This window comes from Hyperoodon ampullatus, assembly GCF_949752795.1.
Source record: "Hyperoodon ampullatus genome assembly, chromosome: 2".
Lineage (NCBI taxonomy): Eukaryota > Metazoa > Chordata > Mammalia > Artiodactyla > Ziphiidae > Hyperoodon > Hyperoodon ampullatus.
In genome coordinates, this window is record NC_136915.1 from 35,978,838 (window position 1) to 35,992,214 (window position 13,377).

At 42.4% G+C, this 13,377-nt stretch overlaps 1 protein-coding gene across 2 annotated transcripts; it reads left to right on the forward strand.

Moving 5' to 3' along the window:
• Window positions 1-4: 4 nt before the first annotated feature.
• Window positions 5-6,729, forward strand: LOC307068010 (uncharacterized protein C1orf50; the record flags this gene model as incomplete). 2 transcript variants are annotated; one of them, XM_079725629.1, is made up of 5 exons in its annotated part: window positions 5-96; window positions 216-331; window positions 5,296-5,382; window positions 5,896-6,027; window positions 6,412-6,729. In XM_079725629.1, the coding sequence occupies 5 exons, from the start codon at window positions 18-20 to the stop codon at window positions 6,631-6,633; spliced, it is 636 nt and encodes a 211-aa protein (XP_079581755.1). In that variant the 3' UTR covers window positions 6,634-6,729. The 2 variants fall into 2 exon arrangements, with proteins under 2 accessions (XP_079581755.1, XP_079581756.1); XM_079725630.1 differs by having other exon boundaries at window positions 18-87.
• Between the last annotated feature and the right edge of the window lie 6,648 nt (window positions 6,730-13,377).

Below are 13,377 nucleotides of genomic sequence, written 5' to 3' on the forward strand. Positions count from 1 at the left end.
GAGAGGCAGGTGCTGTCATGGAAGACGCTGCAACGCCCGGGACGACCCAGGGAGTCATAGAAAACCAAGGAGTTCTGTCGGCGGCAGGTTTGGGAGGTAGGCGGGGCGGGAGTCAGGTGGGGAAAAGAAGCCCTCCCGGAGTAGCTAGTCTGCCGGGCTCCGCGGGAGGCCGAGGGCGGGTGCTCACGGCCTGTGTTCCTGGGTGTGTGTCGCAGGAGCCCTGGTGGAGCTCACCCCGACCCCCGGCGGCCTGGCCCTGGTGAGCCCCTACCACACCCACCGGGTCGGAGACCCCTTAGACCTCGTGGCGCTCGCAGAGCAGGTGCAGAAGGTGAGGAGGCGCGGCTGGGGAAGTAAATGACCAGCTTCGTGCACGTTTGGTCCTCCAAACCACTTAGTGTGGGGTAGCATTTGTTCTCGTCTCCATTTTATACGCGGGGAAAACTGATGGTCATGGCGAGTCGGTGGCCTGACTCCAACTGATCTTCTGAGACCAACCAAAGACCCCTTCAGCTGCAAATTGAGTGCCCATAATCTCCCTTCATGGGAAGGTTTGCACAGTACTTTAAATATTCATGATTTCATTTGGGCCTTAGGACAGCCCTGTCAGGTAGGCAGTACAGTTATTCTTCCTATTTGACACGTGAAGGGAAGTTTCCAGGGACCTTTCAAGATCACTCTAACGCAGTTCTGCAGGGATGCATAGCCCGCTTACTTTAAACTGCTTCCCTAAGATCTTTACTTCTGACCTGAGGACTTGTAGAGCTTAACATCTTTTAGAAGGTCGGGGACTCTTAAGTTTTGCCCTCTGTCTTCATTCACTGGACACAGTATTCCCAAGCCCAGTGCTTAGACATTGATTGCCAAAAGAAGTAAAATAAGGAGGAAATATGACGTAACAGAAATAGCACTGGGAGTTTGGACACATGCGTTTTAATCTCAGTTTTGATATTAACTTGCATTGTGACTTGAGATAAATTACTTTTTTCTGGACCTCAACTTCTTTATCTATAAAGTGCAGGGTGTGAACTAGGAGAGCTCCTAGATCTAAATTTCTTGAAAAACCAGATTTCATCTAATCTTTCTTACCAAGACGTCCAGTTGTAGAACCCTCTTTGATATGTACAGGTACAGGGCCTTGCTACTACTTTAAAGCTTATGCTATCCCCCTTGTCCTTGTATACACGATCACATTTGGCCTTGGTTATGGTCAAAGGCCTTCATTTTGCTCGAAAAAAAATTAATAATATGCTCAAATTCCCTTACATGTACATCTCTACTTCAGTTTTGTTTGTTTTAATTAAGAAATTTTCAAATGCTTAGGAAAGCTCCTTTGATTCAAATCATGTGCTTTCTCTTTTCTAGAGAGGTGGGAAGCAAGGTATAACTTTTATGGATTAGGAGAACATTATGTGTCTTTTTAATCAGATCACCTATTGGGAGGGAGGCTCCCAAAGTCAGATCTTAGGCAAAACATTTTCAGTGGGTTACTGAGTGACCATTATGTGTATTACAATGGCCTGAAACAAAGAAAGAAGGAACACGGTTTTTGTCCTTTAGCCTATAATCAATCTAGTGAAATACAGAGGATGCATTATTGTGCTGCTTCCATTTTTCCAGTATTAGTCTTTGAGAAGCTGAAGAAAAAACACTATGGAGATAAAGAGAATCAAGCATATTTCAATCTGTGTACTGAAATGTACTTTCTAGCAGGACTGACTTCTTAACATGCCATTTAGGCATTCGTGTGTGAAAGCTCGGGAACCCTGGTTTTAAGGCATGAAATTTGGAATCAGACTGATCTGTGTTGAAATCTTTAACTGCCATTTATTAGCTATGAAACCTTGGACAGGTTGCTTCACCTCTCTGAGTCTAATTCCTAAAATGAGAAAGTGAAGTTGGAGTTCATTGTCTCCAACTTCATAAGGTGTTATGAGAATTAAATGAGACAATATGCAAAGGGCCTCAGAGTGATTAGGGCCAGAGTTTGTGCTTATCATTATTGGTACTCTTTCTCTCATTTCTGTTTTAATTAGGCTCATTTGTGCACAAGTGACAGATTTGTTGCCCCCTTAAGAGAAAGGAGATTTACTGTAAGGCCACTCCTAACCCAAAACTATCCTAGCTCTAGGAACCACCTATTCTCTCCTTGGCCATAAGGTGCCTTATTGTCCTTGGAACAAAATGCAAATTCTTGTGTCAAGGGCCATAAAGCCTTACATGATCTGGTCCCTGCACTCTTTTTTACATCTCCCCTCACTAACTACTCTTAAGCTGCACTGGCCTTAGAAATGCCTGGAAGCTGCTTCTCTGGTTTTTTGCATGGCTGGCCCTTTCCTTTCCTTCAGACCCAAGTCAAATGTCACATCCTCAGTAAGGCCTTCTTTTTTTTTTTTTTTTTTTTTTTTTTTTGCGGTACGCGGGCCTCTCACTGTTGTGGCCTCTCCCGTTGTGGAGCACAGGCTCCGGACGCACAGGCTCAGCGGCCATGGCTCACGGGCCTAGCCGCTCTGCGGTATGTGGGATCTTCCCGGACCGGGGCACGAACCTGTGTCCCCTGCATCAGCAGACGGACTCTCAACCACTGTGCCACCAGGGAAGACCTGGCCTTCTTATCTTTAGAAGGCTATACCCCACCCCATTCCAAATGACAGTATTATTAAATTGAATTTAAATGCCTCTAGACTACACGTGCATTCTAATTCCTGCAGTCCTCACCACTCCCTGTTATTAAACCAGTTGCTTCATTCGTTATCTTTGATCTGCTTCTAGCATGTAATTATGGTTATTTCCTTCATGATAGTGCATCATTGTTCCAAGTACATACAACACTAATTATCTTTCTTTTTGGTGTCTGTATCACTCCCCAGGGCGGTGCTATGCAATATGGTAGCCACTAGCTTCATATGGCTGTTGAGCCTTGGAATGTGTGGTTAAGTGCAGCTGAGAAACTGAGTTTTAAATTTTAATGTGAATTTGTTACCAAGCCCAAGCTTGCTCTGCTCACTGTACAACAGGCCAATAAATCGGGAGACGAGGTGTTGAGGCAAGGAATAGTGACGTTATTCGGAAAGCGGGGCGTCCGAGAAGCTGGCAGACTAATGTCCTATAGTGCCATCTTATCGGGGTCTGGTTGCCAATTTCGTTTATAGAACAGAGAGAGGGAAGAGGTGAGGAAGGAAAGAGGCCATAAGTCGCAGAATATCTCCTGGCTTGGCTAGTTTTGGGGAGGGGGTGTGTTAATTTCTTCTTTTTTGCAGCCATTCACAGGTGGGCAGGGTCAGAATGTCTCCTTGTGAGCAGAACAAAAGCATTTTAGTTTAACATTCAGGCAGAGGGGCCGGGTTCCTGAGGCAGGCCATTATGTATGCTTATGCTATAGACAGCATCATTTTAGTGATTATAGTAACAAAAGCAGTGAAAAGCAAAGGTTAAAGTAAAAGAAACAGATTCAACATGGAGTCAGATTCTGTTCTTCCCTGTAACAATTTTAATTAATTTAAATTTTAAAACCTGGTAATTGATTCAATTACTGGAAACTTTTAAGTATACTTGGAAATATTTGAATATGTGATTCAACTCTTTCAACTGTAAATTTTATGAAGTCTCAATAGAGATCAAGTTTTTCCAATGAAAATTTAGCATCCAAATTGATAGGTGCTGTGAATATAAAATATACACTTAATATGAAATGTAAAATATCTCTTAACAATTTTTATATTGATTACATGTTGAAATGATAATTTTTTTGATAGGTTAAATAAAATATTAGATTTTTTTTTCTTCTTTTTTGGCTGCGCCATGCAGCTTGCAGAATCTTAGTTCCCTGACCAGAGATTGAACCTGGGCCACCGCAGTGAAAGTGCCGAGTGCAAACCACTGGACTGCCAGGGAATTCTGTATATTATTAGAATTAATTTTACTTATTTATTTTTACTTTTAACAGGGCTACTAGAAAATTTTAAATTACATATGTGACTTGTTTCATATTCTAAAGGATAGTTGCATTAGACTGTAATCTTAACGAAGGCAGGGACCTCTTTCTCATGTTTGCCAATGTGTGCAGTGCCTAGCATGGTGTCTGACACACAGTAATTGCTAAGTGTATATTCGTGGAACAGATAGAGGCTTGACTCAGCTTACTCAGTTGTTTGTATTCACTCGTAACATGGCTTATACATGACCTTTACCTTAAGCTTCCACAACTAACCAGCAAATTCTCTTAATATTTCTTAGTTCAAATTTAACCTCTTACTTTCTTTTCCTTAACTTAATTGTATACCACTAGAAGTTAACCAGTTTTGGGGGGAATTCCCTGGTGGTCCAGTGGTCAGAACTCTGCACTTTTGCTGTCAGGGCGCGGGTTCAATCCCTGGTCAGGGAACTGAGATCCTGCAAGTTGTGCAGTGTGGCCAAAAAAAAAAAAAAAAGTTAATCAGCTTTTTGTGAAAAGTAATCTGGAGGTTTCTGATGGATTTCTGATGTCTGAGTGATAATCCTTCCCAATACATGAATTGGTCATACCTGTCTCTCCTAGTTTTGAAAGTTATTTATTTTAAGCAATTTCCAGTGCCTTCAGTTGAATTTCCTAGCACATGGCAGATAGTCCTCTGTGTATATTATAATTGTTTCAGGTCTACATCATAGTGCAGTCTTCTAAAAATACATTTTAAGTAATAATTAGGAATGCAAATATAAGTTAAAATATAATTAAGTGTGATGTAAATAATTCAGCTGAGGTAATGGTCAGATTAACAGATTCTTTCTATAAATAGTTAGGTTCCTATATAGCAGGTGATAAGAGGCATACCACAAGTGTCTTTGGATTTTCATTGTAAAACCCATCCCTGATTTCAGAAATGTTTAAATGTGAGAAAAAAAAAATGGAGACCTGAGGAATAAGTGGGGTCAGTCAGGCAAAAGAGCAAGAAGGAAACATTGGGTGGAGGAGAGGGCATAGTCCATATTATTTGGAAGCAAGAGAGAGCAGGGCATGTTGGAAGACTGAAAACTTTGAGTGTGACTAGAATCTAGAGTGAACAAGGTAGACGCTTTGGGAGATAGAAAAGGAGCACTTATTTCTGTGATGTGGGTCGTGTCAGCATTGGCTTTTTGTAAGCAGTACTGTTTGAGCTGGGCCTTGGGATGAGTGGGCGTTCATGGGGGAATGGTGAGAATGGGAAGAGTATTTTAGGCATAAGCAAAGATGTTAACATAACATTGGGATCTAAATAAGAACATCGTAGAAGCCTTATCCTTTTTTTGACCCACAGTTCAGTTTTTTTCTCACCTTAGGCTAATGAATTTGTCAGAGCAAATGCCACCAACAAGCTGACAGTCATAGCCGAGCAAATCGAACATTTGCAAGAACAAGCCAGGAAGGTAAGTAGTGGCTTTTAGATAAGCGTTCATTTTCTTCGCTTAGTTCATAGGATTGACTGAACTTGCTTATAATCATTGTAACTTACTTGTTTCAGTACCTCCTAGAAATATAGAAGTGTTGAGTAAAATAGAATAAGCCCAAGAGGTTAAGTATAAGTGTTTTCACTGGGAGAAAGCTCAGTGAGATAAAGCATTTTGAGGGGAAACTATGTTTTCAGTTATAAAAGAAATGTACTGACCACAGAAAAATTGGAAGGAAATGTAAAAAACATTCAAAAGCCAGTAACACTCAACGTTTTGAAATACAATTTTCCTAAAAGCATTTTTATACCATAGTAGCGTAACATTGTGTAATTTTTCTCTTCAGTATCATCTGGATCTCAGTCATGATTCACTGCTGTGGGGGAGCAAGACCCTAGGCATCGAACGGTTTCCAGATTTTGTGTGGGATGGTCATTGAGTATGAGTGCCTGTTACCTAATACCTAATTGGTTACATCTCTGTGGTTCTTAGGTATTGGAGGATGCTCGCAGAGATGCTGACTTGCACCACGTAGCTTGTAATATAGTGAAAAAACCTGGCAACATTTACTACCTTTATAAACGGGAGAGTGGTCAGCGGTATTTTTCGATTATTTCTCCAAAGGTCAGAACATTTCATTTTTGCACAAAAATCTACTCTTGTCTTTGAGAAATTCTTGGGTGTGTTGTTTGTGTGTGTGTGTGTGTGTGTGTGTGGTGTGGTGTGTGTGAGAAAATGTAGGCATAGGGGTTGGGAAGTGGTTTTCTAGAAAACTGGAGGTGGCATGAGCCCAGACATGACTCTGAAAAATATGCATGTGCTTAAATTATTTCACAGTCATTATCTCTGTTAAGGGAGGTATCTGATGTGTAATGTAATGGTTTCTAAGAATGATTCTGACTGGTCTGGAGTGAAAAGCTAAAAAAGAAAATTGTGGTAGAATTAGGACATGAGCTCAGTTTCTTTATCCCCTGCCCTGATCAGAACTGACTCCTTTGCCTTCTCTAGGAATGGGGGACAGGTTGTCCACATGACTTCCTTGGTGCCTACAAGCTACAGCACGACTTGTCCTGGACTCCGTATGAGGACGCTGAGAAGCAGGATGCTAAAATCAGCATCGTGAACAAGTTGCTAAGCCAGCCAGTGGCTCTGCCTCCAAGCACTGAACCCAGCTTCCAGGGCTTCACTTCCACTTCCAGAGTGGACTCTGACAGAGGCTGTCATGACTAGGACCTGTCACCTCCTTCTTGCCCCAATCTCTGCCTTGATGGGAGGTGGCGTGAGAATCGAGGGCATGTAGGGGAATCATGAACTTCTTTGAAGGTGGTCCCGTGTGAATGTAAATGCTGTCGTTATTACTTTTAGTTGGGATGGTAAAGAATCACATCAGTCTCTTTTGGGATCCTCTCCAGGTCACAGATACTCAACTGGTCAGTTTCAGAGTACTGGCCAGTGTACTTTCCTTCTCCTTTCTCTCCATCTGTTCTCCCATAAGTCAGAGCATTAGAGAAAGAAGGGTTTCTTCTTCCCTCGAAAAGATTGGCAAGTCATTTTCCAGAGAGGACTGTTGTTAGTCTCTTAGTAACTAGAAGTGTTTGAGATTGGGGTTGTGGCTATTTGACAGTTGGTGCAACTCCAGCTTCAGATTCGTCTGGGAACCAGAATGTTGGGTACTGGCAGATGATAAACAGCTTGGCTTGGCTTGCGAGCGAGTGTGTGGTTCTGGCATTTCTGCACGATTGATAAGGTTTGGCTTGTCCCATTCTGCTCTTTCTGCTGAGCTAGGATGACTGGAGAATTTGAGGCAGCAGCAATGGCCAGGTTTCGGGACAGTCAGCCTCCAAACTCACAGAATTTTAGACTTGGAAGAGATTTTGGAGGCTACCACTAACAATGTTATGAATCCACTCTCTAGCCCCACTGAGCAGGAGATCCAGAGTTCCGCCATCTGCAGCAGGAAGAATCCATTAAGTGGCAACTTTAGAATATTGTGGAAAAGAGAATAGGACAGTGGGTGAGAAACAAGAAAAACAGCCAACCTGTTGATTATGAGTTAACTCAGATTAAAATTCATTTTGACCTGAATTATTCAGGAACTTAACAGAAGCTTTTTGGCTGAGTTACTCTATGCTGATTCTGACTGAGCTCTTGTGGGACTCTACCTCACTTCCTGTTTGTTCAATGGAATTAGCTAAATTGATAGCATAGCCAGCATTGCTGTACTTCCTTCAGTGCCATATAATCTGTTACAACATGCTGTAAAAGGAGTGAGAGATCTGTACTTGAAATCAAATTGCCCAAGTTCCTTTCTGGGGATGAATGTCCTTTGTGTTGATCTGCTTGGTAATGCCACAATCTCATCCTGGTGTTAATGGCCTTTCCTTATAAGCTTCGCTCCTTGTGAGCTGTAAATGGTCCACAAAGGCCTAGCAGAGGTTGGGACTAGATTCTGTCAAGGTCGCACAGATGATACTTGGTCACTCAGTTCACAGGAGGATGCTCTGGAGGCAGCCGCGAAAGCCTCTGGCTGGGAGGCTGCAGGAACTGGGACACACACACACACTAGTGGTATAAGAGTTGATTCTTACTACAGAAAGTTTCCCAGATTTTCAGAAGGTTTTGACTTGCATGATAATGACATTTTGAGTAGGTGCTTTGTTATCCATTGCTGCAGTAGTTACCACAAACGGTGTCTTTAAACAGCACACATTTATTATTTCAGAGTTTCTATGGATCAGGAGTTCAGGCACACTTAACTGGGTCCTCTGCTTCAGGGTTTCTTTTCTCACAAGCCTGCAGTCGAATTACTGGCCAGGCCTGTGTCCTCATCTGAAGGCTCAGCTGAAGAAGGATCTGCTTCCAAGCTCACTTAAATTGTTGGCAGAATTTCAGTTCCTCAAGGGTTTGTAGGACTGTGGAGCTCTGTTTACTAATGAACTGTTAGCCAGAGGCTGCCCTTAGTTCTTCGCTACATGAGTCTTACCAACATGGCAACTGTCTTCATCAAAGCCAACAAGGATGAGAGTCTGCTAGCAGGATGGAAGTTATGGCAGTGACATCTCATATCTTGGCTGTGCTCTGTTAATTAGAAACAAGTCACTAGGCCAGCCCACGCTCAAGGGAGGTAATTACCTAAGGGTGTGAATACCAGAAGGTGGAAATCCTTGAATCTTAGAATCTGTATGCCGCAGTGCTCAGTTAGAGGGAGAAGGAAGGCTGTGGGTAGAAGAGGCAGTATTACAAAGTGGTTAGACTTGGTGGCTTTGAAGTCACAGATCTGGACGCGACTCTCAGCTCTGACAAAATAACCTCCCCCTAGTGTTCCTGCTTCCTCCTCTGGTCCCTTCTCCAGTCCATTCTGTATTCAGTCATCAGCTTGATCTTTTGAAAATGCAAATCCACCTCACCCTTGACATTTATCCTAACCACTGGAACAGAGAGCAGTGTGATTCAGGAGCAAACTCTCTTCCGTTCAATAAGGTGTGCTCCTGGCACTGACCACCAGGTGGCGTCACTGCAGTTTCCTGGTTGTCTTGAAAACGCAAACCGACCTCACTTTTTAAAATTTTTTTACTTTGTTACAAGGGATATTGCATTTTAAATTTTTGTGAATACTGCTACAGATCCACCTCACCCTTGACATTTCCTAACCACTGGAGCAGAAAAGAACAGTGATTCAAAAGCAAACTTTCTTTTGTTCAATAAGGTGTGCTCCCTACACTGACCACCAGGTAGTGCCATTGTGCTTTCCTGATTAAGCCAGTTACCAAGCTTAGAGAAAGTTAGTGGCATTGTGAAGTGATTTTGGAGGTAGCATCTCCTAGGAGGACTAGCACCCAGTGATTATAAACAGTAACCATTTTTCACTCATCCATCCATCTATCCATCCATAAGTGAGTAATACTTAATTACTGTGTATTAAGTGCCTTCCAGGTTCCAGATTCTGGAGAATGACACAGGTGAGTAAGACAGGCCCGTATTTCCAGGAAGATCACGGTCTAGTGGGGGAGAAAGCAAGTCAGCCATTACAACATGGTATAAGAAGGACTATGATAGAGGTGCACATGGAATATCATGGAGCACCAGGGAGGGCTGCTTAACTCAGCTTGGAGAATTTGAGAAGACTTTTTCGAAGAGCTGACACCTGCTTGGGTGTTGAAAAAGGAGCAAGAGTTAGAGCTTGTTTGGAGGCTCCAACTGTCGTCTCTGTAGGAAGGATGTCTTTGGGGGTTAGGGCAGGGTTTATTTTTGGATGGAGTTTATTTGTGAATGAACAAAGGGATATCCACTTAACAAGCCATATCAACCAGAGTAATCCTGCCAGTCAGGAAGGGTGGAGTGAGATAGGTCCCAGCCAGAACACTTACTTCTAACAACTAGGAGATAGGTTGATGAGGAATAGGATGAAAAGTAATTCTAGACAAAAAAATAGCACGTGAGGGACACTGACAAGAAGCAATATGACATTTGGGGAATTGCAGCTACAGTGAAGAATATTGGCCAGGCGGGTATGAGAGGAGAGCTAATTGAAGGGTTGGGGGTAGGGAGTTGGTAAAATTGGCCTTTTTAGAAAGCTCATCTTGGCAGTGGAGGATGAATGGGGGAGAAACCACTGGGAGCCTCCAACCCAGTCCAGGCAAGAGATGTTGGAGGTTTGAACAAAGATGGTGATGGACTGAGAGGTGTTGTATTTCATCAATTGTAAACGTACCTTTCTTCCCCCACGTTTTAATCTCTCGGCCCTAGATGCTTCTAGGTGTCAGTAGTATGTCATCGTTTAATAATGGTTTGTCTTAACAGTGGATGGCATCTTAGGCTTGATGAAGTATGGCATTTTGAAAGTACAGTAGATCACCATCTTGTTAACTAATACGATGTGGCAGAATGAGTGGAAGGAAAGAATCTTGGATAATGCTTGAATTTCTGGCTTGAGAGTGTGGATGGTGGGAATCCAGTCAACAAAATGTGGAAGAGGAAGACGTCCCTGCTATTTTCCAAAATAATTAGCAATCTGTATTTGCCTCAGTAATCCACCATGCTGGCCCTGCCTGGTTCACTGGGTGTAACAGCTGACACTACCTCCTTTTCTCCACATTAGCATTCCAGAAGGAGGGAAAGAAGGCTTGCTTGTGTCCTTACCTTCTCAAGTTATCAGTCCACAAGTATTGAGAGTATTGGTGGTGTAGACACAAAGATGATAAATACTGTTTAGTGAGCTTTTTTTCTGCCAAGCATAGCCAACTGTTTGATTTAATCTTTATATAATCCACCATCAATGAGGTATTATACAGTATTCCTATTTTACAGAGCTGGGGCATCTCAGACATTAAGCAACTGGCCCATGGTTACACAGATAAAAAGTGGCAGAGATCAGGCTCAGACATTACTATTTGATTAAAGTTTCACCATAGCTATAACCATAACCTGTTTTGGCCGATTAGGACAGTCCTAGAATATCTCTACATAGAGGTGTGAATAAGTTAAAATACAAAAGTGACAGAGTAACATGCATATGGGATACTATAGGAGTAGTTCACTTGAGTATTTAGTGATGAGCATGCAGACGATGTATATCAAGGTCCAGAGAAGGTAAGTAACTTACCTAAGGTCACACAACTTAAAAACAATTGAGCCCACATCTCTGGCACTAAAGCCCATGTGCAACCCCCCCACATACAAGATAAGGTTCATTCCCTAAAGGAGCCAGAGCTTGGGAGGGAGGAGCTACTAAGTGCCTGGAGTAATTAGACTTCCGTGGTCCAAGCAGCATTTGATTCAGTGGACTACTTCCTACTCAAAAGCTTTGTTCTTCATTTTGATTTGGAATATTACCATCTTCTGCTTCACTGACTGCATCTTTTCTGTCTCCTGACACTTATAGTTTGGACTGCTCTGGGGCCAAGTCTTTGGCCCTCTTTTCTTTCTCTACTAGGTGATCTAATCATTTCCCATGGCTTTAAATGCCACCCATATGCTCTTGACTCACGTGTGTGTCTCCAGTCCTGATCCCTCCCTGAGTTTTATGCAGACTTCATTTATTGAACAGCTTCACTTGATGTCTTTACAAACCTAATGTGCCCAAAATGGAAGTCTTGAGTTATACCCCAAACCTCTTTTGTTACCAGTGCCTCTCTTTCCATCAGCACCTGTGTCACACTGCTATTGAGGCCAGAAACCCAAGTCATCCTGATTCTGTTTGTTTTTCCCACACCAATCAGCAAGTCTTTTCAGCTCTGTCTTCAAAATACATCCCACATCTGACTGCTGCTCACCACCTCCACCCCTCCCCCTTAGTCCAGGCCACCAACATCTCTAGCCTGGACGAATGCAGTAGCCTTCTAACTTGCCTCCCTGCCTCCATTCTCACCCTCCTTCATTCTGTTTCCACAGAGACTGTAGTCATCCTCTTAAAAAAGTGAGTCTGGTTATACCTCTGTAAAAAGTGACCCCAAATTTCTCATTACACTTAGAATAAAGTCCAGACTCTTGCCAAGGTTCTATGTGATGTACCATTCTCAGTACTCACTGCATTCCCACTGACTGTGCTCAGCTCATCAGCACATCAAGCCTGTTCCTGCTCCAGCGTCTTTACATTTGTAGCTCTATCTGCCTGGAACATTTCCCCCAAGGTCTTTTCGTGGTTTGTGTCTTCTCAACATTTAGGTCCCTGCTCAAATATCACTTCACTCATTACCCTATCAGAAGTACCAACTCCTTTCACATCAAAATACTTCTGACCCTGTTTTGGTTTCTATGGCACTTGTCGTGACTAGACATTATTTGTTGCCTTTGCCCCATACTTGAGTGTAAGTTCTCTGAGGGCAGAAACAGTATCTTGTTTATTGCTATATCCCTAGCACCTAAAATAGTGCCTGGCACATAATAAATACTCTAATAATGGATGGATGGATGGACATCTGCAGCTCCGTACTTAGGTCCTGCAGGGCATCTAAATTAATGCAGCTAAGAGAAATAGAATGTGAGCCACATGTGATTTAAAATTTTTTAGCAGCTACATTAAAAAATAAGGAAAAACAGGTGAAATTAACTTTAATAATTTACTCTAACCCAGTATATAAGAATATTAACATTTTAACAAATAATACTAAAAATTAGTTATTTTACATATTTTTTTAAAACTCAGTATTCAAACTCTGGTAAATGTACAGCTGCCTCCATTGAGACTAGCCACATTTCATGTACTCAAGAGCCACATGTGGCTAGTGGCTATCATGTTAGTACAAGTGTAGACAGTCACCCTACTGTTCTTGTTCTCTACTTATGTGAGATACAGAATGGGAGGAGGCTAGAAACTTCTGGTGGCTGGGGAGGAGGGTGTTTCTTAGCTCTCCCTGCTTCGTCTCCCTCTTTTGAAGGAAGCCTTGGGGATGTCCAGGCTAACAGAGGCATGATCATGTCCTTAGAATGATGATGATGATGATGACTGAGCTGCTGCGCTGTGCTGAGCATTTCATATAAGCTTATTTAATTCTCACGGCAATCCCATTTTACAGATTTGGTTGCGGAAACCAAAGTAACTTGTTCAAATTTACACATCTGCCAAGTGTTAGATCTGGAATGTACATCTGGCTAAAAGTTAAAGCCGGTATAATCATTATGTGACCATTTTTATTTTGCCACTTTAATGGTCCATGTAGCCTGGACAAATGAAGAGAAATACAAATGATAGAAAGGAGCTGACCTGACTCTTGGGCTTGGACTCCCAGCACAGCTGAAGTTGCCTCCATCCTGATTCTCCCTTTTAGTTTCTCAAACACCTTAGGTGTGACTTGAGTGTCAAACTGTGTTCAGGTCTCAGATCCACTAATTAATAACAGTGTAACCTTCAGTAAAATCGAGTAATGCCCATTTCCTCTCTGGAGAATGGGAATGCTAATACATCAGGGGCATTTGAGAAAATCCAGTAAGATGACTATAACGTCTGTAAAGCATTGAGCACAGTGCCCAGTGGCT